Raw genomic sequence first — 24,378 nt, 5'->3', positions numbered from 1 at the left:
CATGATGAACTCCACAAGATGATGCTTTTTTTTTAAATAATCATAGACAGTATTAGGAAATTAAAAGAAAAAAACCAGTTTCTATTTATCCAGATATTTACCATTTCTGATGCTCTTCATTCCCTTAACAAAGATTCAGGTTTCCATCTGGTTTCATTTCCCTTCAGCCTGAAGAACTTCCTTTAGCATTTCTTGTAATGCAGATCTGCTGGAAACAAATTATCTTGGTTTTATGTGACAGTATTTTTATTTTGCTTTCATTCTTGAAGGCTATTCTACTGAATCTGGAATTCTGGGTTCTCAGATTTTTCTTTCAGCATTTTAAATATTCTCTATTCACTCTGGCCTCCATGATTACTCCCCTGTATATAACACGTTGGGGTTTTTTTGGCCACTTTCTAGATTTTTCCTTTTATTTTTGGCTTTTAGCAGTCTGACTATGAAAAATCCAGTCACGGTTTTCTTCATTTATAAACTAGAGGTTTTCTTGTCTTTACTTTTCTTGGTTTTGCTGAACTTATTGAATATGTCAATATATGCCTTTCACTAAATTTGGGAAATTTTCAGCCATTATATTTTCAAGTATTTTTTTTTTCTTCCCCACTTTTTCTCCTCCTATTCTGGGATTCCAATTATGTGTGATGGATTTTTTGATATTGTTCTCAGGCCCTTTTTTCCTCCTACTCTTTTTCTGTTCCTCGCATTGAATTTCTATTGACCTTCAATTTCATGGATTCTTTCCTCAGTCATCTCCATTCTGCTGCTTAGCCCACCTAGTTTAATTTATTTCCAAAATTATATTTTTCAGTCCTAGAATCTCTATTTGGTCTTTTCTTTATCTCATACTCATTCTTTATGAGCACAATTCCTTTGCATCATTTTCCTTTCCTTCACCAATAAATAGTTATAAAAGTTTTAAATCTTTTCCTGCTAATCCCAACATTTGGGTACTTTACAGTCCGTCTCTGTAGATTGTCTTTTAACTTGAGAATAGGTTACATTTTCCTGATTCTCTGTACATGAGTAATTTTGGAATATATCCTGACTATTGTAAATATTTAATTGTTAAATTAAATAACAAACATAACTGTTATTTGTGGAGACGCTGGATTCCTTTATATTCCTTTGAAGAGTGTTTATTTTTATTTTTATTTATTTTTGTTCTAGTAAGTATCTAAATTGGTTGACTCAAACTGAAAACTCTGTTCCTCAGGTAGATGAGATCTTGATTCAGTTCTTTTATCTTGAGCTGGGCTTCCTGGAGTCTGCTCCACACACACATAGTTCTCAACAGTGTGCCAAGATTTGGGAAGAGTTTATTCACAGAATTTGATGTTTCTATTTTCCAGGATTCTCCTCTTACTTTCCAACACCTGTGACTGTCTTGAGCCTTATTTTTCGTTCTTTAGATCACAAAGACTAACAGTTTACTATCAGAATTTTAACCATCCTACTTGGCACAAACTGAGGCCATGAAAATGAGAAATCACATGGTTCTGTTCCCCAAGTGTCAATTACCTTCCAGAATCTGTTTGCTTTTGGTAACTCTACAGTGATTTTAGTTGCTTTATGTATTTCTGTCCAGATTTAACAGTTGTTATCTGCAGGAGGAGCTTAGTCATGACCAGAACTGGATTCCCATGTTTGCACTTTTAAGAGCCCTCACTGTGTTTGAATAACTCCAGGCAATGGTCAAGCAGGTGGGGCTGATCAAAGAAGACATACTCCTCAATCCTGTGATGGAGTAAGAGGCCCTAGGCTTAGTGATGAAGTCTGCTGGGGTTTGAGTGACTCTTGAATGGCAGTTGTCTTTCATGAGGTGGCTCAGCATTCCAGTCTACTTCAATTTCACCTCCATCTAAACATGAAATTTATGAGTCCCTCAACCGTACAAAGAAAATGCCTTTCTCACACACACTTATGTTTTCATGCCTCAGTCCCTCATTTTTAAAGGCCCTTCAATGACATCCAATTATTTAAGACATATACCAAAATATATAACAAGTCTTACAAGGCCCACTGATATGATCCTTGCTTATGTGTACTACACATGTTTTAGCTACTTTCCCCCTTGATCTCTGTGCACCAGACAAAATCGTATTTTCAGTTTTTCCTACCTAACATGCTCCTCCCACAGGGCTTTTTCTTATGCTGGTCCCTCTCTTTAGAATGCTCTTACTCCTTTCCACCTAGTTAACTACTCATCCTTCAAATCTCAGTCCAAATGTCAGTTGCCTAAGGAAGCACTCCCTGATCTCCCAGACTAGGTATTTCCTCACTATATGCTACTCCCCTAAAATCCAGTACCTTCTTTATACCACTTATCACAACTATGACTATTTCTGAGGCAGACAGTAGAGCAGCAGTTCTCAACCATATCAGACCCAATACTCTTTTTTCTAAAACATTATGGGAACTTTCATTCATACATAAATATGAGGGATTATTATAAGAATCCCCACTGTGCTCCTCAGTCACCTTTCCCAATTGTCACCATACAATTTTTTTCTTTAAAGATTTTTTATACCTTCTTTTTATTGTAAATATTTTATAACACCTCCTTATCCTTCCTGAAATGAAATTCAGAGCTACTGTAACTTACCCATGTAAATTTTAAAATAATGTGCTAGCTATAATAAAAAAGAAAATTTATCATAAAACAATATGTATTTCAACATATAAATGCTTTGGCATGATATTAAATAAGACTACAAATGTGACAATTACAAATATAGACAGATATAGGTATTTTATTGTTGATAAAAATACCATGAATAGCATTGCTGTCTGTGATATGACCTTCCAAAATAGTGACCAACTCTTGATAAACTTTCTGAAACAAAGAAACCAGTCTCTTGATTTACATGATAACTATGCTCTACGCAAAAAAATAATAATACTGTGTGTTTATATGTAAAATGAATTTGATTCTAGGCTCAGATAATCATAAACACATTTTTCACCTACGTGAAAAACCCTCTGGGACATTTTAAAGTGACACAAGATGTGGAATAACTTTTTACTATACATGGATGTCCCTTACACTGCAGGATGTCTAACACCCCTGATCTCCATCCACTAAACTCAGTGTCACCCTCCCAATTATTTTGAAACCAAAAACACCCCTGCAAATTTCCAAACCTCCCTGAGGGATGATCCCCAAACCATCACTGAAAACCACTGCATTAGGGTAAAGGAAGAAAGCAAGATCTATATAGCCAGACTGCTTGGGTTTGAAACCTGGCTCTATCACTTACTAGCTGTGTGATCCTGAGCAAGTAAGTTAATTTTTCTATACTTCAGTTTCCACTTATAAAATAAAAACAATACCAGTACCAATGTTAGAGGGCTGTTATGAGGAATAAATTAGAAAGTCCATAGTGTTTTGCACAAAGCAGGTACTAAATCTTTGCTATATTTAGTTATTAGTATAATTATTTGCTTAATAACTGCCTCTCCCAACAGAGTGTAAGCTCCATGACAGCAAGCCGGAATGCCTGTCTTGTTCACCATTTTATTCCCATTACATGGCACACCATCTGGTATAGAATAGGTATGCAATATCTGTTGAATGAATGAAATCAGCAAAGATGTCTGTAACAGAAACATAATAAAAACTGCAGTATAACCTTCAACAGTAGTATTATTTTAGGTTAAACTACTAAAATACTTCTACATATGAATGTCAGAATTTACCCTGATGACATATACCCATGTATAGAATATCTCCAGTGTGATACTCAAGAAACTAGTAACAGTCATTGCCTCTGGGAAAAAGAACTGAGGACATGGGGGTCAGGGATTTACTTTTCACTATAAATCCTTTTGTACTCTCCAAAAATTTAAGCAAAATACACATATACAGTTGACCCTTGAACAACATGGGGGTTAGGAGCTCTGACCCTCCTCACAGTCAAAAATCCATGTATAATTTGTAGTCAGCCCTCGCTATATACAAATTCAACCAACCACAGATGATGCAATACTGTAGTATTTAATTTTTTTTTAAATCACCATATAAGTGGACCCATGCAGATCAAACCCATGCTGTCCAAGGGTCAACTGTATAATTGTTTTTAAAATTAAAAAAAAATTTTTTTTAACTCATATTATGTTTTTAAACAAAGAAGACTTTAGGCCCAAGAACCAAGACTATATAATGGTTCCAGGTAAGGAACTTTTTTGGAACTCCAGAAATCATCAAGAAGTTTGACTTTCTGGCCTTCCCTGGTGGCGCACTGGTTGGGAGTCTGCCTGCCAATGCGGGGGACGTGGGTTTGTGCCCCGGTCCGGGAAGATCCCACATGCCGCGGAGCGGGTGGGCCCATGAACCACGGCCACTGAGCCTGCGCATCCGGAGCCTGTGCTCCGCAGCGGGAGAGGCCGCAACAGTGAGAGGCCCGCGTACCGCAAAAAAAAATAATAATAATAAGTTTGACTTTCACATATTTTGAACCTTCAGAGTGGTTCATTACAGGCTATCACACCACAAAGATCAATTCCAGTTTACTGATACTCCAAAAAGTCTAATCTCATTAGATATTGATTACCCACCTAAAAAGATACAAATGGACAAATAGCATAACTACCAGGAGTAATAACAATTTTATACTTACATACTAGTTTATAGTTTACAAAATGTGGTGGAAAAAGCGTGACCTTGGAATTAAGCAAAAATAACTAATGTGTCTACCACCTTGAGTAAATTTTGGTCTCTCCAAACTTCAATTCCTCTTCTAGTTATCAGGGTTTCAGATAAGAGAAAAAAAAAAGAGAATTTCTTGCAGTGAGTTTTGTCTTTTTAAAGATAATTATTTGTATTTTGAATAGTTAACACAAGTTTCAAAATTATAAAGGTACAAAAGGGCTTACAGCTGGTTTCAAGGGGTGAAATGCAACTTTACAAGGAAAGACTCAGACTTACCACCTGAACCCACTAATCAATCTTAGCACCACTATCCTGGGGAAAACTAGACTAGACTACATAGCCTGATCTTTGATTCAGTCACCAAAGTGTTTACCTGAACTAATCAAGTATTACCTCTACCTTCAAGTCTGTAGTAACATGTTAAATGATAACACTAGGAATCAATCAGATAAATCCAGATAATTGTACAACATTCCATGAGTCATGATGAAAAAAGAAAAGGATAAGAAAAAAAGGTAACTTCCAGACTTAAAAAGACTTCATGAGACATAACAGTCAAACTCAATGCACAAACTTTGATTGGAAGATGGATCAAAAATGGTAAAAAGAAAAAAAAGGAATAATTTGGGGAAATTTTAATAAGGATTGGGTATTAGATAATATAGAGAAATTATTGTTCAGTGTGATTATTATATAGGGTTAGGCAAAAAAATGTTCTTTTATTAGAAACACACGTTAAAGTATTTAGGGGTGAAATGTCAGGAATAAAAACAAATACAGCATAATATTAACAGATTTTAAAATCTGAGTGATCGATTTACAGGGGATTCAAAGTAGTATTTTTCCTACTTTTCTGGATGTTTAGAAGTTTTCATTAAAGAAAAAAAAGGCTTATAGAGAAAATTATTCCTCTCCCACTGGCTGGTGACTCCCAGCCACCTCCAACTTATCACTGTTACCAGTTTCTTATGTATTCTTCCAGAGATATTCTATGCATGTATATACGTACAATAATCACCGCTCAATTTTTCCTTTTTAAATATCTTCCTTTTAATCAAAGCAACTGGTTGTGAACTAACCTGATCTAGTATCTTTAATTAAGGCTCCTATCATTTTCTAGACTCAATAGTTAACTCTAGAAACTATAACTGTAATATAGTTGCTTCTCAACAGAAGTGCTTACAATATCTAACTTGATGTAACAGGAAAAGGATGAGATTTGTAATCGTATGTGAATTTCACCACTTCATCACTTACCCTAGCTAGGTTATCTTGAGCAAATTACCATCAAACTCTCAGCGACCTCACCTGAAATGTGCTCTAAAAAAACCACCTTTCATTATAATATCTCATTAATTTTTTGTGACAGACCTGAGTGTATCTGGCACATGTGTAGTAGGTGTTAGATAAATCCTAGTTGAATCTAAATATTATCTTCCATTGTTTCACTCACTTGAGAACAGGGCTTAAAACAAATTTTAAGATTTTCCATGGGGCTTAGAAGAGTATTAGGCTCTTAGTAAGTGCTCAAAAGTTATTTTGGCTTGAGTAACTTTGATATAAACCATTATGGTGGAAAAAGACTCATTTGCTAGGTAAGAGAACTTTCCTTAACTAGGATGGGTGTCCCAAATTGCTAAAAGCCATGGAAATCTCAAACTTCCCAACACGATGGCTTAATCTGCCTCTCAAAGATGATTAAATTGAGCAGGTTGAAGGGGAAGTGGGGTGCAAAGCATTTCCTCTCCATAAGTATACACTGAGATTCGGACTAAATATTAAATTGACCCATAGTAAGCGCTCCATAATTAGCAGCTATTATTAAGACGAATCACACAGGAAGAGAAGACGTAAGGAGGAAAAAGAACGAAGGCTGTCGGTCACAAGAGGTGGAAAGGTGTCCGTGGCCTGAGACGTGTAGGCCATAAAGGGCACCTGGGTCTATGGGCTCCCTGCGGCCCCGGGGGGGGCGAAGGAGGTCAGCGACCTCTCCGAAAGGTCAAGCCTCTGGAGCCACGTTTCCCTCTGGAGCTGGGAGCAGAGCCGGAACGCCCCCGCGAGAACCTGTACCCCGAAGCCAGAAGCACCGCCTGCCCGTAAACCCGCGCCGATTCTGGGAGAGGGGACGACCCGCCGCGCCGGCGCCGCAGCCCGCAGGAGCAGAGACCTGCCGCGTCCTGAAGCCCAACATCCTCCCTAAAGTGGCAGACCACCGGGACCCTCGGGCTCCGATATGCCTCAGCACAACCCGGCCCTTGGATACTCACACTTACAGCCGAACCCTCTTACTCCATCAGGCCTCCGAGGCCCCAGCGACGGAGCCCACTGACGCCCCAGCCGCCCCCCTCAGCTTCGGGTCCGAGGGCCCGCTCCGGACCCGCTCCCCGCCTGGCACCGCCGCCGCCGCCGCCAGAGCGCAGGCGCACAGCACCGCCGTCGCGCTCCTTTTTTTTTTTTCCTCTGCGCTCGGCCTTTCTCAATAACCTAGCTTTATTTGAACACACGAGAGTGAGCAACGGACACAGAGGAAAGAGGCTTTACTGCAAAAGAATGGAGGAAGACCAAAGGCCGGAAGAGTTCATCCGCTGCACCGGACGGTGCTGTGACCAGCCTCCCTCGTTTCTTTTTAATTTTGCTCTTTCTGGGCCTCCCTCTTGCTCCTACTCTCTTAAGTCCCGACCATTCCCTTTAGGTAGTGGCAACTGTTGTGGCTAAATTTCCAAGCACGCCTTCCTTGTAAAACTTATTGAAACTTAATGGAAGGTGCAAGAGCTTTAGAACAGACAGACCTCAGGTCAAATCTTGACCTAGATACTAGTAATTTGTGATATTGGGAAAATTACAAGTTTTCTTGAACCTCACTTCCCTCAGAGTTAAAATTAGGGTGTTGCTGGGAGTGAATCTTATCTCTCAGGGTGTTGCTGGGAGTGAATGACAAAACATAGGTCAAATGCCTGTCCATGAATGGTGCCTAAATCCATCAACACCAATGATTATATTTCTTATTAGTACCTAATGTATTTATATTCATCATTAAAGTTAGCCCATAACCATTCCCTCAGGATCTTCTTTTAGTGACTAAAACTAGTCAGATAAACCAAATTACATTAAAGTTGATAATGATGTGAATTTCCTATATTATTGAAAACTTCTAATAATATCTATGTTTAACAAGACCTTCAATACCTCAAATCAAAGTAAGCAGCTCCCTCCATCTATGTGTAAATCCAGATTTACTTCTAGAGGATTGAGGAACTTATTCCAATTCCGTATTTGTGACATCACAAGTCTTTGAAACACCAAGGGTTAGGGTTAGGGTTAGGGTTAGGGTTAGGGTTAAAGGCCTGCAGTGTAAGAATTGCTTTACCCTGTAATCTCAGGGCCACAGTCCAAGAAAAAGCTTGTAGAAGACCAAGGTCAGCTGTTGGTGAGCATCAAGGTAATCGTAGATCAGCGTTTTTCAACCTTGGCACTGTTCACATTTTGGAAATAACACTTGTGCTGTCCTGTGCATTGCAGGATATGCAGCAGCATCCTTGGACACTACATGCCTATAGTACCCCCCTTATGACTCCCACCTCCCACACATACACACCTGTTGTCCTGATAGTCAAAAATATCTCCCAAAGGAAAAAAAAAAATCTCCAGACTTTGCCAGATGTCCTCTGGGGAGCAAAAATATCCTTGGTTGAGAACCACAGCATTATACCAGCCACCATCCCAACCCTAAATGAACTCATTTTCTCCACTTCTACCCTCAAGAAGTGATTACTGCTTAAGAAAGCCATGCAGGAGGGCAGAAACTGGTGAGTTCATTTTTTCCAATCTTATACAGGCCCTCAACACCACTTACCTGTCCTACTACTTTTCTCTGGTCAACTTGCTCCATAACTTTCTACAACAATATTCCAAATCTTCTCCACTTTTCTTAAAACTCCTAACTCTTTATCAGTAGGTGACCTTGTCTCTTACTTCACAGAGAAAACAGAAACCATCAGATGAGAAATTCTTTAACTTCCTGTTACTAAACATACAAACTTACAAATACTTCCTCTCATTAAAATTGAGGAGATATCTTCTCTATCTTGTTTCCAAGAACTTTCCTTCCAACAGTGCTTTAGATTGCCTCTACTCTTACCCACTCAAGCTCTTTACCTACCAACCCTTCTCTTTAAAACAGTCTTTTCTCAGTATCTTCCCTATCATGCTTAAGTTTCTCCTGTCTTAATTCTAATAACAACAAAAAAACAGAAACAAAAACTTTGACCCCTTGTCATCCTCTTTTCAGCCTCCCTTCAAGACCAAACTCTCCAAAAGCCGTACAATTTGTCCCCGTTTCTGCATCTCCTCTCTCTTCAAACTAGTACAATCTATCTTTCAACCTCATCATTTCACCACATAGCTTTCACTAAGATCACCATTGTTACTAAATTGAAAAGATATTTCTCAGGGTTCATCTTCCTTGACTCCTTAGGAACAGACAACTCCTTTGAAACTCTTTTTATTTCCAGCACGATGCTTTATTCTTAGAGGTGCCTGGAACCGTTTCCGGACCTGCTTAAAACCCTTCAATATTTTCGGTGATCATGGTAAAGTGCAGGTTCACTAGTCCAAAAATGCAAGATCTTCCAAGATCTGGCCATTGCCAACTTTTAAAAACTCATTCCCCCCTTCACCGGAAGATATACGATGAAGTTTAAGCCTCTAAGTAGGATGACCTACAAGGAAATTTCCAGAATGCGCTATGTTCTTGGACTCTCCAGTGCCCACAGTCTGGAAATCTCTATCTCCCTCCCGGACTTCCGCGGGAACTCCTGCTTATCCTTCACGATTCAAAAGTCACTTCCTCCGGGAACCCTTCCAGATACCCCTAAGAATAAAGCGCTTAGTTCATTGTGCGCCAGCAGCGCCTCGGATTTTCTATATGTCAAGCATTGTATTCAGTCCACCATAATTTGTTTACATATCTTTCTCCCAAATCTAGACAGAGGGCAGGGAAGGCATTTTATTCGCCTTCTTTTCCTCAGCATTCATCCCGCACAGTTCCTGGCACACTGTTTGCCCTCAGTAAATGTTTGCTGTGTGAACACTTCCCAACTTCGCGCGGGACTCGAATTATCCGGTTATCTGGCGAGTCCCCAAGCTCTCCGCCTGCGTGGCAAGGAGATTTAAAGCCTCCGCACGGTGATTGGCTCCAGCTTCAGGGGTGTGTCCGCGCCCGCTGCGCTGGGGAAATGCGCAGGCGCGCAGGTCCGGCGAGCGCAGGCGCAAAAAGGCCGCAGCTGGGGTGCAGCCTGGAGTCCGGCCTGCGGGTGTCCGAGCTGCCGCGGCCGGAGAGGAGTGGCCGGAACTGCTTGGTGAGTCTTGGTGAGCTGAACGAGCTGGCCGAGTGAAGATTGTGATCATAAATCCCAGGGAGAAAGAGTATATCGTGACGGTTGAAAAGTTGGTGGCGTCGGGCTTAAGGGAAGGAGCGGGCGCTCTGGCCCCGACTGGGCAGGTCCGGCCCGGATCGAGGACGTGAGGTGCCTGGAGACTATCTAGGGGCTAGAAGAGGAAGGGTGGAGAGATGGTGGTTCTCTGGACCCTTCCTTGAAACCTAGCAGAGGTAAACTCCCACTCCCTCATCTCCCACCCTCGCAGTGTTGCTGCGATCGGGATTAATAGACTGTATGGTGGCCACAGTGATCAGATAACTCTGAACTAGTTGTTTGAAGGTTTCTGAGGTTCATGGCATTGGGGAGTCCATGCTCTCCAGGAAAGTCCATTCTTACCTCGCGGCTTTACTGAAGACACACGAAGGAAAGGGTGGGTAAAAGATCGAATTCCACGGAGTAAGGGGGGCGGGGGGAAAGTCCTGGAAAGTACTATTTTACCTGGGACTTTTTTTCATTGTTAGTCACCACAATACTAGGAAAGGCAGGTGGGAGTTAGAGGAAACCGAAAGTCGTCAAAGTTAGGAAAAGAAGATGAGAAAGGGGTAATATTTTGCCTTTTGCTACTTGTCATCTACTTCGGGGAGGGGTGGGGGCTATTGGGAAAGGAGAGTTATGGACACTGGCAGCTTCTGACAGTGTTCCCTTTGCCTTGTGAAAATAATGTAGCTTCTTAGTAGCAGATATTTCGAGAATTGAGAGTGATATTACTCCGTCTGCCCTGGTGCCCTTTAAGACTGGTTTTCAGATGTCCGGGTGAAATACTGCAGCTTATGACCAGATAGAAATGGTTCTCCCACTTTCTTGTCTTGCCTGGAAAATACCACACTTGAAATTCATGAGACATCATTAGCAAGAATACTTTGACATCTAATCTTAAAATATTTCATAGTAAAATTTAAAAATATTAATATTTCTGCCACCAGTAAAGTTGATGCCAAAGGCATCCAGTGATCACTGGTCATTCATTCCTTTGGCAAGAGGTAATGAGAAGAAACACATTCATATAAATTTTAACAAATATTGATATTAGAAAAACCTCTTCTTCCATTACCCTGCTCCTTCGACAGGTCATGTTAAAGTAAATAAAATGATCATATAACAACCTACAACTTAAATATTTATCAGTGTTGCTAGAGTTCTTTTTTTAGGTGCTTGTGGTATGTGAGTATGCACTAGAAAATTGCTGTTATCTTAGTTCCAGAATAGGAATGACTTACTGTGCCATTATTTTCTTAACAATATTATACTCTTTCCTACAAACAGTAGAATTTCTGTATGCATCTTTTTTTTGTTTGTTTCTTTGTTTGTTTGTTTGTTTGTTTTACTTTAAATCAACTTTAGTAACAAGCTCACTGAACTAAAGATCACATCTCTTCTAATCATTCAGGACACAACCTTGAACCAAGAGGAGAGCAAACAAACAGGTCCTGTTGCTCATGGGACAGCTATGGTACTTCACTTGGCATGAACCATACCACCATCATAAATTACGCATTTTAGAAGATCATTTGTGTTACTATTTTGCATCAAATTTTAATAGACTTTCTTTTAAACATTACCCTCTTCCAAAGTGATAATCTGTGAAATCACGGTTTTGCTATATTTTATAACTTTTTCTAGTATATATTATAATAAATACATAAGTATTAAGTGCATAAGTATTGCTTGTATAACAACTAAAATAATTTCTTGTTCTTGCTCTGCACTTTGGAAAATACTGTTTTGGGCCTAATCTACTCATTTTTAAGAGAAAGTGAAGACTGGACTACCTAAACTCTAAGGCCAGTGGACTCCAAAATTCTGTGAGCCTTTCTTTCTTTTTTTTTTCTTTCTTTTTTTGTTCTTTCTGTGAGCCTTGTGATGATGGCCTTCATTATTGTGACACAGTTCTAACAAACTTACTTATCTGGTTTCACCAGATGAAAGTAGATTAGAATAGCAAAAGTGAAAAAGAGGATGTGTGCTCTTTGACATTTTTGTGTGAAATCAGCTGCCTTTTGTTTTGTTTCCTCTGAATTAAGGTGCTTTGTTTTCCTCCTGTGTGTTCCTCTGTCTTAAATATTCTGGAAATCTGTTTTTTAACTGTGTTTGTACTCTGCATTATGTATATGTTAACATTTATAATATATGATGTTGCTTGCATCTAAGAGTGCTGGACTTTTTATTCCAGTGCCATATTTTGTTTCCAGGTCTGTAGATTGACAGAGAAGTAGATGACAAGGACTGGTTTTTTCTTTGTCTTGGGCGGGTAGAGGCTTGGAACAGATGGATCCAGTGCCTCTAACAATTGGAGGAAGTGGATTGTGGAGCCAGGAAACAGCATCTACTGTTCTTTTTGTAATATTGGGGGGTGGAGATGGGATTCCATTTGCAGTCCTTTAAGTCACTGACATTTTGGTTTTGATTTCAGTTTAGGTCGAATTGCTACTAAAATATTTAAATCACTGTTTACTATGTTTTTCTGGAATTCCCTCATCTTAAAATCTTAACATTTATTTTAACAAGGTTTGACAATTGAGATTACCTTTAGACTGCCTCTTGATACTTATAAAATAAAATCCAAACTTCTTGGTATAGGATATAAGCCCGTCATAACCTCTCTCCTACCTGCCTTTTAAAGCCATCCTGCCCCCTCTGTACACAGGCACATACATACACACGTTATATTCCTGCATGACTACGTTGTGGCACTTCTTTTTTTTTTTCCTTTTGGCGGTGTGGTGTAGCTCATGGGGTCTTAGTTCCCTGACCAGGGATTGAACCCAGGCCCCAGCAGTGAAAGCACCGAATCCTAACCACTGGACCACCAGGGAATTCCCTGTGGCACTTCTTTAATAGTCCAAAATCACAATTTTCTTAGAGTTGATTGTGCTTTGATTCCCAAATCACAATCCTGAGAAGTGTTTAATAATTATTATGAAAAATTATAATAGTTTTAGTTAGCATTACATTCTAGCAGGGTTCTAAATGCTTTGTATAAATTAACTCAATCCTTATAACAACACTTGAAGTAAGCATTATATTCTCATTTAATGAGAAAACTGAAGAACAGAGAAGTTAAGTAAGCAATAGTCATGATTTGAAACCATTATGCCTCCGAATACTGGCCACTTAACCACTACACCGTACTGCTTTTTGTATAAACAAGAATGCCATTCCATCTGCTGTGGGGGATATTCCTTTCCAGGGATCTGAATGCTTATGTTTGCCTGTGGCACCTGACTCCTCCCATCAGAATATTTGAGAAACTTACCAGAAAGCATCTAAGTAAACTTGGAATTAGGGCCAAAATACTTGGATGGTTTAGATGAATATTTCTCTCAGGCAAGGTAAAGCCATGCCAGTCCTCCCCACCTCACACTTGGTATTTCCCCGGCAGATTCCATACTTATGTCTGCCAGACTGCATCTCTGTCTTCCCTGGGGAACGACTGCTGCATTCTTGAGCCTCCTTCTTATCTTTCATATAGACATCCCTTTTCTCTTCTCACGGCCTTTCCTTTAGACATGGTCAATATAATTCATTATAATCACACCTAGATCTTCCTCCCCAGGATTATATCCTGATCACTTAGAGTAGAATTGCAGAAGTTCCAAGGCTGAGCAGTACTTGAAAACTAGATTTTGGACATCAAGCAATTAAGTTATAATAGGTGCTTCTGTAAAACTGAAGTGTAATTTTGATCTTTTTGGTTAGTGATCTTTAGTGGTACTTTTTCCCTCAGTAGTATGATTTCTGTCTTGATTCACGTGCTTCAGCGGTCTTTGAAACCAAGGTATTTAATAGGTATGATTCAGAGGTGTACTTCTTATATTTGCATAGCTTTGGGGCTTTGGTATAAGAATTGCTAAAGTTGTTCCTATAGAGGGAAGTAGAAGGAAGAAATGAACCCTAACATAAATAAGACTCTCATCTCATCTAAATGCTTTCAGGAAGAATTAAATTTCCTGATCAGAGCGTGTATTCTTTTTGGCCTAACCTAGAATGTTTAGAGTATTTTGAAATACCATGTACCTGTACTTTGTGAGTGTAAGTGTGAACATTTTTTCTTCCTTCCTTTCTTCTTTGTGTGTGAACACTTTTAATGTTCCATATTAAAAGTGGAATCTAAGAATGAAATATATTTCTAAAGAGAAACTAAATTCTTTTATGCAGTGATGGTTCATATCTGAATTTCTACTTCGTTCTCTGTAATCCTTTTTTCTATTCTTTCCATTTATTCTCCATTACTCATGTTTAAGAGTTTTCAAAAAAGAGCTGCTTAGGTGTATTGTGCATATACTAGTACTTTATTAGGCGCCTGGAATGGCACCTAATAACTCACAACATGAGATACCACGTGTGAGGTAGGGATGATTGGCAAGGCTTCCAATAGCCTGAATAAAATATTCATCCCAACCATCCAAGTATTTTGGCTCTGATTCTAAGTTTACCTGGAAACTTTCTGAGTAGCTTCTCAAACATTTTGATACCAGGAGTCAGATGCCACAGAGAACATAACAAATAACATGAGTGAAAATGAGCAGTTCACTAGTAATTGTCATTTCATGAGTCTTTGCTCTGTGCTAGGCACTGTGCTAAGCACTTTATATACCTTAACTAATTTTATTTCTGAAACAACCCTGAGAGGTAGAACTGTAATCCTAACGAATGAGGAAACTGAGACTTGAATATGTTAAGTAAATTGCCCAGGTACCAGAGCTAGGATGAACTCAGGGTCTATCTGACCTCAGAGTCTGTGTTATGAACCACTACATTATGCTCATTCAACACAATTTATTAAATTATCTCACCTTATCTGGATGTAGAAAGTTTAGTCACAGAAGAATTATAACTGAAATCATATTCAACCCAACTAGGCCTTGACAGTATTTCAGATGGTCTTAGCCTCAGTCTAGGAAGACGATAGTCTTGTAGAGAGACAGAATTTATGTGCATAAAACAATTAGAAAACTTAAGTGAAAAGGAAAACTGTATATATTTGGAGGCAGGTAGTATAAAATAAACATTGCAAAAGAAACAAAGGTAATTTTCTTGGCATCAAAATATGTTCCCTTACTTGATAGTAGATGCTTGAAAAATGTTTGTGGAATGTATTGAGAGAGATGAATTCTAGGACCAGGGTTCCTTTCTTCCACACCTTCAGACTAGGTAGGCTGCTGACTCCTCCTTGCTCTCTGTCAGCAAAAGGAAGTTTTCAGCTCCCTTGGGGAGGTCACCATAGCTACATGGTAGTTTTTACCAATTCTCGTCTGACAGCCCTGGCCTATAGTTTTCCTCTTCAGCTGGACCTCTGTTTCGCTTGCCCTCTTATGACCACACTCCTCTGCTTTCTCTTTCTCAGCTATCATCAAGTCTGTTCCAAGAAGTATACTGCACCCCTGCCACTTCTCCAGTAACGACTGTGTAAAGAAAGCCTAAGAGTTGCATTTTATTCTCTTAGCATAAAAAAGTTGGACTAGATGATCTCTGAGGTTTCTCTTTAGAGATAATTCTCTGAGATGAGAATTAAACAGAAACTTTGTTCACACATAATTGGTTAATTAAGCAGAAATTTCTGTAGTCTGGTGTTTTCCAAATGGTGTTCCATGGAACCCTGGGTTCCTTGGGTTTAATAGAAGTATTCTTGGAAGGATTTTATGGTCATCTACATTTGAGTGGGAGAGACAAATGTAAATAAATATACTTCTTCACTTCTTTAGAACTTATGATTTCCAGCCAAGAATTTAATAAGCCAGCCAGTCTATAATGTGAGGATAAGCATCAAAACTAGGAGGGGATGGGAAGGTGTAAGAGCTAAATATCTTCATTGTAGAAAGTCAGTGGATGATACCCAAAATTGACAAATATCAAGAAACAACACCATAAGCATGATTTAGACGTTGGGAGTTAAACACTAAAATAACTAATACTGTTGAAAATTTTGCCTCTGGGGTCCTGGGAGCAGGAGTTGGTTTGGGGGAAGAGGAAGGTCAGGGGAACTGCTATTTATTGGTGTAGAACTGTTCGACGTCTCAAACCATGTATATGTATTTGATCAAAATTAAATATGGAAGAATATCACATCTTCAAAAATAACTTTTAACGGCTGAATAACATTCCATCATGTAGTTATACCATAATTTTTCAGTCAAATCTCTATCACTGGTTATTTAGACCACTTCAATTATTTTAACACTATAAATAATACTGGGACTAATGTATTTTTGCCTATATCTGTGATTTTCTTCTAAATTGATAAAAGTGGGAAAGGCCAAAGAATAGGGATATTTAAATTTTTCTTGTATTGCATTATCTTTTGAGAGTTTTGATTTTTTTATTAATTTTTATTTATTTATTTTTGCGGTACGCGGGCCTCTCACTGCTGTGGCCTCTCCCGTTGCGGAGCACAGGCTCCGGCCGTGCAGGCTCAGCGGCCATGGTTCACGGGCCCAGCCCATGTGGGATCTTCCCGGACCAGGGCACGAACCCGTGTCCTCTGCATCGGCAGGCGGACTCTCAACCACTGCACCACCAGGGAAGCCCGAGAGTTTTGATTTTTTAAAATCAGCATTTTATTTTCTTAAATAGTGGTCAAGTAAACTTTAATTGTATAGGAGTAAGAATTGAAATGCCCATAGATAACCTGGGCTTGAAAAATACTATTATATCAGTTTTTCTTTTGTCATTGGAGCTTGCAACATTTTTTATCTTTTAGAGTTTTTCATTATCAGTCAAAGATTTGTAGTTATAGCATAGACTTTTGCTGTTAACAAAGTTCTAGAGTGTTCTGAAATTTGTCTACAAAACCAGTGTATGTTTGTAACTTTTCTAATGTTAAAGTGATTTTTACAGAAAATTTAGAAAATACATTATTGTATAAGGCAAATAAAAATCACCTGTAAAGGGCTTCCCTGGTGGCACAGTGGGTAAGAATCTGCCTGCTAATGCAAGGGACATGGGTTCGAGCCCTGGTTGGGGAAGATCCCACATGCTGCGGAGCAACTAAGCCTGTGCGCCACAACTACTGAGCCTGCGCTCTAGAGCCCGTGAGCCACAACTACTGAAGCCCTTGTTCCTAGAGCCTGTGCTCTGCAACAAGAGAAGCCACTGCAATGAGAAGCCCACGCACTGCAATGAAGAGTAGCCCCTGCTCGCCGCAACTAGAGAAAGCCCGCGCACAGCAACAAAGACCCAACACAGTAAAAAATAAATAAATAAAATAAATAAATTTATTTTAAAAAATCACCTGTAAAATTTTTTTTTTTTTTTTTTTTTTTGCGGTATGCAGGCCTCTCACTGCTGTGGCCTCTCCTGTTGCGGAGCACAGGCTCCAGACACGCAGGCTCAGCGTCCATGGCTCACGGGCCCAGCCGCTCCGCGGCATGTGGGATCTTCCCGGACCAGGGCACGAACCCGTGTCCCCTGCATCGGCAGGCGGACTCTCAACCACTGCGCCACCAGGGAAGCCCTGTAAAATTTTTTAAACATTTTTATTCCATGTAATTTAAGATAGGGTGGACCTTCACATTTTGGGCCTTTAGTTTTTAAACTGTACATAGTTTTTAGCGTAGCCTTAAGATTTATTGATGAGAATTACAGTGTTTAACCTTATATAATGACCATTTTAAGTCTTTTCCAAAGGTCAGTGTTTTCAGATATACTAACATATAAATAATGAATTTGTTGCCTTATTTAGGTTTCACTTTGTCTTGCATACTTATTAATAATAGCCAGGAGTACCAGTTAAAAAAAAAAAATTTTCTCTCATTACAAGAAAGAAAACTTGGAATTTTTTCCCTTTTAAAAATACAGAAAGTCATGTTTACAGAATTCCAAGCAGTTGGAATGAAGAAGTTAATGAAGAAGGGCATCAGGTGTATTTCTTAATGTGGTTGTTCTACCCTATTTTCCGACAACCATTTCTCTTCCTGGAGAAGAAATGTGATTCATTTAATGTAAAATATGTTTTTTATTTCAGTGGTGCCTACTCTATAACTACTATCATTTATTTTAACTAAATCTCTTAACTTAGATTTTACACTGTGGCAGAAAATAGTTTGTTTAGCATAGGAAAAGCTACAAAATTAATGTTTTCCTTCCTATCTTACTTTTAATTCTTACTCATACTTTTTTTTCTTTTGCTTGACTATTCTTTCTCCAACTTTAAGTCTTTTTTTTTGTTTTTTATTGAAAAACTGAGAGATATTATTGAGATACTATTCACATAACTTAAAATTCCCCATTTTAAAGTATGCTGTTTAGTGGCTTTTATCATATTCATAAGGCTGCAGCCATCACCACTAATTCCAGAACATTTCCATCACCCCAAAACAACCCCATACCTATTGGTAGTCAGTCCTACGTCCCCCTAACTGTGGCAACCACTAATCTACTTTCTGCCTTTATGGATTTATCTATCCTGGACATTTCATATAAATAGCATCATACAATATGGGGCCTTTTGTATCTGGCTCTGTTCACTAAGAATAATGCTTCCAAGGCTCATACATGTTGTAGCATGTAAACTTCCTTTCTATGGCTGAATGATAGTCCATTGTATGAACGTTTGAGTTTTTTGTTTGTTTTTTAATAAATTTATTTATTTATGTGTGGCTACGTTGGGTCTTTGTTGCTGTGCACGGGCTTTCTCTAGTTGCAGCGAGCGGGGGCTGCTCTTCGTTGTGGTACGCAGGCTTCTCCTTGTGGTGGCTTCTCTTGTTGCGGAGCATGGGCTCTAGGCGTGCAGGCTTCAGTAGTTGTGGCACGTGGGCTCAGTAGTTGTGGCTCTTGGGCTCTAGAGCGCAGGTTCAGTAGTTGTGGCGCACGGGCTTAGTTGCTCCACAGCATGTGGGATCTTCTCAGACCAGGGATTGAACCTGTGTCCCCTGCATTGGCAGGCGGATTCCTAACTTCTGCGCCACGAGGGAAGTCCCAAGTTTTTTGTTTTTTTGTTTTTTTTAAATCTTTGGCTGCGTTGGGTCTTTGTTGCTGTGTGCGGGCTTTCTCCAGTTGTGGTGAGTAGGGGCTACTCTTCGTTGGGGTGCGCGGGCTTCTCCTTGCGGTGGCTTCTCTTGATCTGGAGCATGGGTTCTAGGCATGTAGGCTTCAGTAGTTGTGGCACGCGGGCTCAGTAGTTGTGGCACGTGGCACGCAGGCTCAGTAATTGTGGCTCACAGGCTCTAGAGCGCAGGCTCAGTAGTGGTGTGTGGGCTTAGTTGCTCCACAGCATGTGGGATCTTCCTGGACCAGGGATCGAACCCATGTCCCCTGCATTGGCAGGCGGATTCTTATCCACTGTGCCACCACGGGAGTCCTGGACATTTGAGTTTTTCCTTACTTTTTTAAAAATTGAAGTATAGTTGATTTACAACTATACAAGCATAGTGTACAAGCATAGTGGTTCAATTATTTATTTTTTTTAGATTATATTCCATTATAGGTTATTACAAGATATTGAGTATAATTCCCTGTGCTATACAGTAAATCCACATTGCTTATCTATTTTATGTATAGTAGTTTGTATCCGTTAATCCCATACTCCTAATTTGTTCCTTCCCACCTCCCCTTTGGTAAGCATACGTTTGTTTTCTATGTCTGTGAGTCGATCTTTATTTTATATATAGATTCATTTGTATTAGTTTTTAGATTCTACATATAAGTGATATCATATAGTATTTGTCTGACTGATTTCACTAAGCATAATATTCTCTAGGTTTATCCATGTTGCTACAGATGGCAATATTTCATTCTCTTTTATAGCTGGGTAATATTCTATTATATATATATATGCCACATCTTCTTTATCCATTCCTCTGTCAGTGGGCATTTAGGTTGCTTCCACGTCTTGGCTATTGTAAATAGTGCTGCAGTGAATATTGGGGTGCATGTTTCTTTTTGAATTAGAGTTTTCGTTATTTTCCAGATACATACCCAGGAGTGGGATTGCTGGATCGTATGGTAGCGCTGTTTTTAGTTTTTTAAGGAACCTCCATACTGTTTTCCACGATGGCTGCACCAATTTACATTCCCACCAACAGTGTAGGAGGGTTCCCTTTTCCCCACACCCTCTCCAGCATTTATTATTTATAGACTTTTTTTTTTTTTCGGTACGCGGGCCTCTCACTGTTGTGGCCTCTCCCGTTGCGGAGCACAGGCTCCGGACGCGCAGGCTCAGCGGCCATGGCTCACGGGCCCATCCGCTCCATGGCACATGGGATCCTCCCAGACCAGGGCACGAACCCGTGTCCCCTGCATCAGCAGGCGGACTCTCAACCACTGCGCCACCAGGGAAGCCCATTTATAGACTTTTTGATGATGGCCATTCTGACCAGTGTGAAGTAATACCTCATTGTAGTTTTAATTTGCATTTCTCTAATAGTGATGTTGAGCATCTTTTCATCTGCCTATTGGCCATCTGTGTGTCTTCTTTGGAGAAATGTCTATTTAGATATTCTGTCCATTTTTTTAAAAATATTTATTTGTTTGGCTACATCAGGTCTTAGTTGCATCACATAGGATCTTCCTTGCACCGTGTGGGATCTTTCGTTGAGGCATGTGGGCTTCTTTCTAGTTGTGGTGCACAGGCTCAGTAGTTGCAGCATGCGGGCTGTCTGGTTGTGGCGCACAGGCTCTAGAATGTGCAGGCTTAGTTGCCCCACAGCATGTGAGATCTTAGTACCCCAACCAGGGATCGAACCCACATCCCCTGCACTGGAAGGCAGATTCTTAACCGCTGGGCCACCAGGGAAGTCCCTTCTGCCCTTTTTTTTCTTTTTTTCTTTTTTGTTGCACTGGGTCTTAGTTGCAGCAGGCGGGCTCCTTAGTTGCGGCATGCGGACTCTTAGTTGCATCATGCATGTGATATCTAGTTCCCTGACCAGAGATCGAACCCTGGGCCCCCTGCGTTGGGAGCGTGGAGTCTTTTTTTTTTTTAATTTTTAAAAAAATTTATTTATTTTATTTATTTATTTTTGGCTGCATTGGGTCTTCGTTGCTGTGCATCGGCTTTCTCTAGTAGCGGTGAGTGGAGAGTATTCTTTGTTGTGGTGCGGGGACTTCTCATTGCGGTGGCTTCTCTTGTTGCGGAGCATGGACTCTAGGCGTGCGGGCTTCAGTAGTTGTGGCACGCAGCTGGAGTGCAGAGTCTTAACCACCGCGCCACCAGGGAAGTCCCTGCCCATTTTCTAATTGGGTTGTTTTTTGTTGTTGTTATTGAGTTGTATGTTCTGTTTGTTCTGACTGGGTTATTTCCATTATTCTGTCTTCCAGATCACTTATTTTTGTGTCATTTAGTCAGCTGTTCATTGCTTCCAGATTGCTTTTTTTTTTTTTAGAAGTTTTTTAAATTTTATTTACTTATTTATTTTGGGCTGCATTGGGTCTTTGTTGTGGTGCACGGGCTTCTCATTGTGGTGGCTTCTCTTGTTGCAGAGCACAGGCTCTAGGTGCGCGGGTCTCAGCAGCCGTGGCGCACAGGCCCAGTTGCTCCGTGGTATGTGGGATCTTCCCAGACCAGGGATCGAACCCGTGTCCCCTGCATTGGCAGGCGGATTCTTAACCACTGCGCCACCAGGGAAGTCCCAGATTGCTTTTTATCTCAGCAATTGAATTATCTGTTTTTGACTAGTTCATTTTCATAGTTTCTAGATCTTTGTAACAGTGACCTGCATTTCTATTGATAATCTTTCTTAATTCAATTAGCATTTTTATTACCACCTTTGAACTCAGGATCTGCAGGGATGGGGCAACTACCAGTGCAAGGCTGTCTTCTCCCTGATTGTTGGCAGGCCAGCAAATGTGCACTCCTCCCAAGTAGAATCTATTCTTCTCCAGCCCTTCATACTGTCATAGTGGTTCTCCCAGCAGCCAACAGGGCTTTTCTCCTTTGCACAGACCCCCAGGACTGGGATGCCCAGATTGTTGCTTGACCTGCTTGTTCCCCAGGGTGAGAGTCTGCCCGTTCAGACCTTCTGTTCCTTCCAGATCCCTCCCAAGGTTTCAGATCCTGACCTGATGCTTTTTTTCTATCCTACTCCATTAAGTGGAGATCTCTCTTGTAGCTTTGGTTGTATAGGAGTTGTTCTGTCAGTTTCCAGCAGTTTTCCCTGAGAATTGTTCCACTTGTAGATGTGTTTTTGATGTGTTTGTTGGGGAGGGTGAGCTCCACGTCATGCTACTCTGCCATCTTCATCCCCCTCTCGGATTTTTCCTACTTTTTGACTATTACGAATAATGCTGCTTTAACATTGGTGTACAAGTTTTTGTGTGGACATATGTTTTCATTTCTAATATATGTAGGAATGAAATTGCTAGATCCCACGGTAGTTCTGTGTTTAACTTTTTGAAGCCTAAGTTGTTCTTGTCCTTTGTCGTTAACCTCTATCTATGTTTTTCCTCCATTAGGTACCAGAATTGTAACAGGGAGAATATCATCCATTAGTACTTGTTTGTATATTAAAAAATGAAAACTTTTATCTGAAACAGTGATTTTCAACCTTGGCCACACATTGGAAACCTGGAGAGTTTTAAAACTGACGGATGCCTGGCTCCCACCCGCAGAGATTCTTATTTAATTAGTGTGGTCTGCAGCCTTGGCCTCTAAATTTATAAAGGCTCATCAGGTGATTATAACGTGTAACCAAGGCTGGGAATTACTGCTCTAAAATGTGCTTGAAGCATGGAGTTAGACTTGCAACTTGGAAAAGGCAGAAGGCAAGGTGTTGCAGCAAAGAAATTGGGACTTGAGAGGATGGTCATGTCCCAGCTCTCAGGTGAGTCGCTGGGAGGGCCACTGAATGTGGGTTCTTGGCTTGGCATAGGAGAGAATTCAAGAGCGCCATAGTAAAGTGAAATAAGGTTTATTCAGGGAGAGATACACACTCCGTAGACAGAGTGTGGGCCATCTCAGAAGGCGAGGGCCCCAAGATACGGGGTTGTCAATTTTTATAGGAGTGGGTAATTTCATAGGCTAATGAGTGGGAAGATTATTCCAGCTATTTTGGGGAAGGGGCAGGGATTTCCAGGAATTGGGCCACCACCCACTTTTTGGCCTTTTATGGTCAGCCTCGGAACTGTCATGGCACCTGTGGGTGTGTCATTTAGCTTGCTGATGTATTATGATGAGCATATACTGAGGCCCGAGGTCTAGTGGAAGTCGACTCTTCCGCCATCTTGGACCTAACCAGTTTATGTAACCAGTTTATGTTGTGTTCTCAGTGGCAATGCCATTCTTTTAAAGGTTGTGCCCAGCCCCCTTCCCGTCTCACAGGGACTTCATGTGTATACAGGTTGACCCTTGAACAAGGTGGGTTTAAACTGGGTGGATACACTTACACTCAGATTTTTTTTTTTCCAATAAATACCTACTACAGTACTAACGTAACCCCTGCATTGTTAAAGGGTCAACTGTACTTTTCTTTGGGCAAAGCTGCTACAGATTTGAATGACTTGATAATGTGGTTCTCTACTCTCCATCTAATATGCATAACAGTAATTGAAAACACATGCTCTAGAGCAATCTTCCTGAGTTTCATCCTGGCTTTACTTGTAAGAGTTGCTTAACCTCACTGTTCCTTAGTTTGTACATCTGTAAAATGTGGGATTAAACAGTGTTTGCTAGGGTCGAATGTTTGTATGTCCTCCCCTCCAAAATTCATATGTTAAAATCGTAATGCTGGATGTGATGGTGTTAGTAGGTAGAGCCTTTGGGCGGTGTTTAAACCATGAGGGTGGAACCCTCATTAATGGGATTAGTTTCTTATAAAAGAGATTCCCGAGAGCTCCTAGCCCCTCCCACCATGTGAGGGTGCTTTAAATCATAAAGAGGGCCCTTACAAGAACTTTTTAAATAGCCAGTCTGTGGTATTTTGTTATTGAAGCCTTAATGGACTAAGACAGTGTTGTAAGGATTAAATGAATGTGTGTGTGTATTTATATTTTTTTAATATTTCTTAGAATAGTGTCTTGCATGTATAATGCTTTATAAATATCAACTATTGTAGTTAGAGTCCTCTCAATCCCCTACCCACTATCTAGACTTTCAAAACGGTGAGTAAAGATTATTAAAAAGTTAGCTGCCATTTAAAATATTTTTTGTATATTTTTAAATTTTTTCATAATAAAAAGTTGAGAAAGTAGCATAATGACCCTCTATGTATTATTCACCCAGCTTCAGCAATCATGGCCATTCTTTGCATCCTCTATACTCCCACCCATTTCCCCACCTTTGTTGTTTGTTTGTTTTTTCACCACATAGCATATGGGATCTTAGCTCCCCGACCAGGGATTGGACCTGCTCCCCCTGCAGTGGAA

The 24,378-nt window shown here is 40.2% G+C and overlaps 2 protein-coding genes across 12 annotated transcripts in view; one reads left to right on the top strand and one right to left on the bottom strand.

The window, feature by feature from the left end:
• ZNF106 (zinc finger protein 106) overlaps positions 1–7,062 on the bottom strand; it is a 62,330-nt gene extending 55,268 nt beyond the window's left edge. For 3 of the 9 annotated variants that reach the window (XM_060294416.2, XM_060294423.2, XM_060294425.2), the window contains exons 1-2: positions 6,916–7,062; positions 102–205 (exon numbers count right to left, since the gene is read on the bottom strand). In XM_060294416.2, coding sequence (XP_060150399.1) covers positions 102–120 — 19 coding nt within the window. In that variant the 5' untranslated portion in view covers positions 121–205; positions 6,916–7,062. Of the gene's footprint in view, positions 1–101; positions 209–6,915 lie in introns of all 9 variants that reach the window. The other 6 variants (XM_060294421.2, XM_060294418.2, XM_060294419.2 and 3 more) reach the window with 5 other exon arrangements.
• A 2,831-nt stretch (positions 7,063–9,893) lies between these two features.
• SNAP23 (synaptosome associated protein 23) overlaps positions 9,894–24,378 on the top strand; it is a 40,496-nt gene continuing 26,011 nt past the window's right edge. Inside the window, exon 1 of one of the 3 annotated variants that reach the window (XM_060294413.1) lies at positions 9,894–10,005. The gene's annotated coding sequence lies outside the window, so the exon portion shown is untranslated. Of the gene's footprint in view, positions 10,006–10,236; positions 10,257–22,722; positions 22,839–24,378 lie in introns of those variants that run through there. The other 2 variants (XM_060294414.2, XM_030842860.3) reach the window with 2 other exon arrangements.

This window comes from Globicephala melas, chromosome 2 (assembly GCF_963455315.2).
Source record: "Globicephala melas chromosome 2, mGloMel1.2, whole genome shotgun sequence".
Taxonomy (NCBI): Eukaryota; Metazoa; Chordata; class Mammalia; order Artiodactyla; family Delphinidae; genus Globicephala; species Globicephala melas.
The sequence above is the reverse complement of the archived record's forward strand: the minus strand, read 5'-3'. Positions and strand labels throughout refer to the sequence as shown.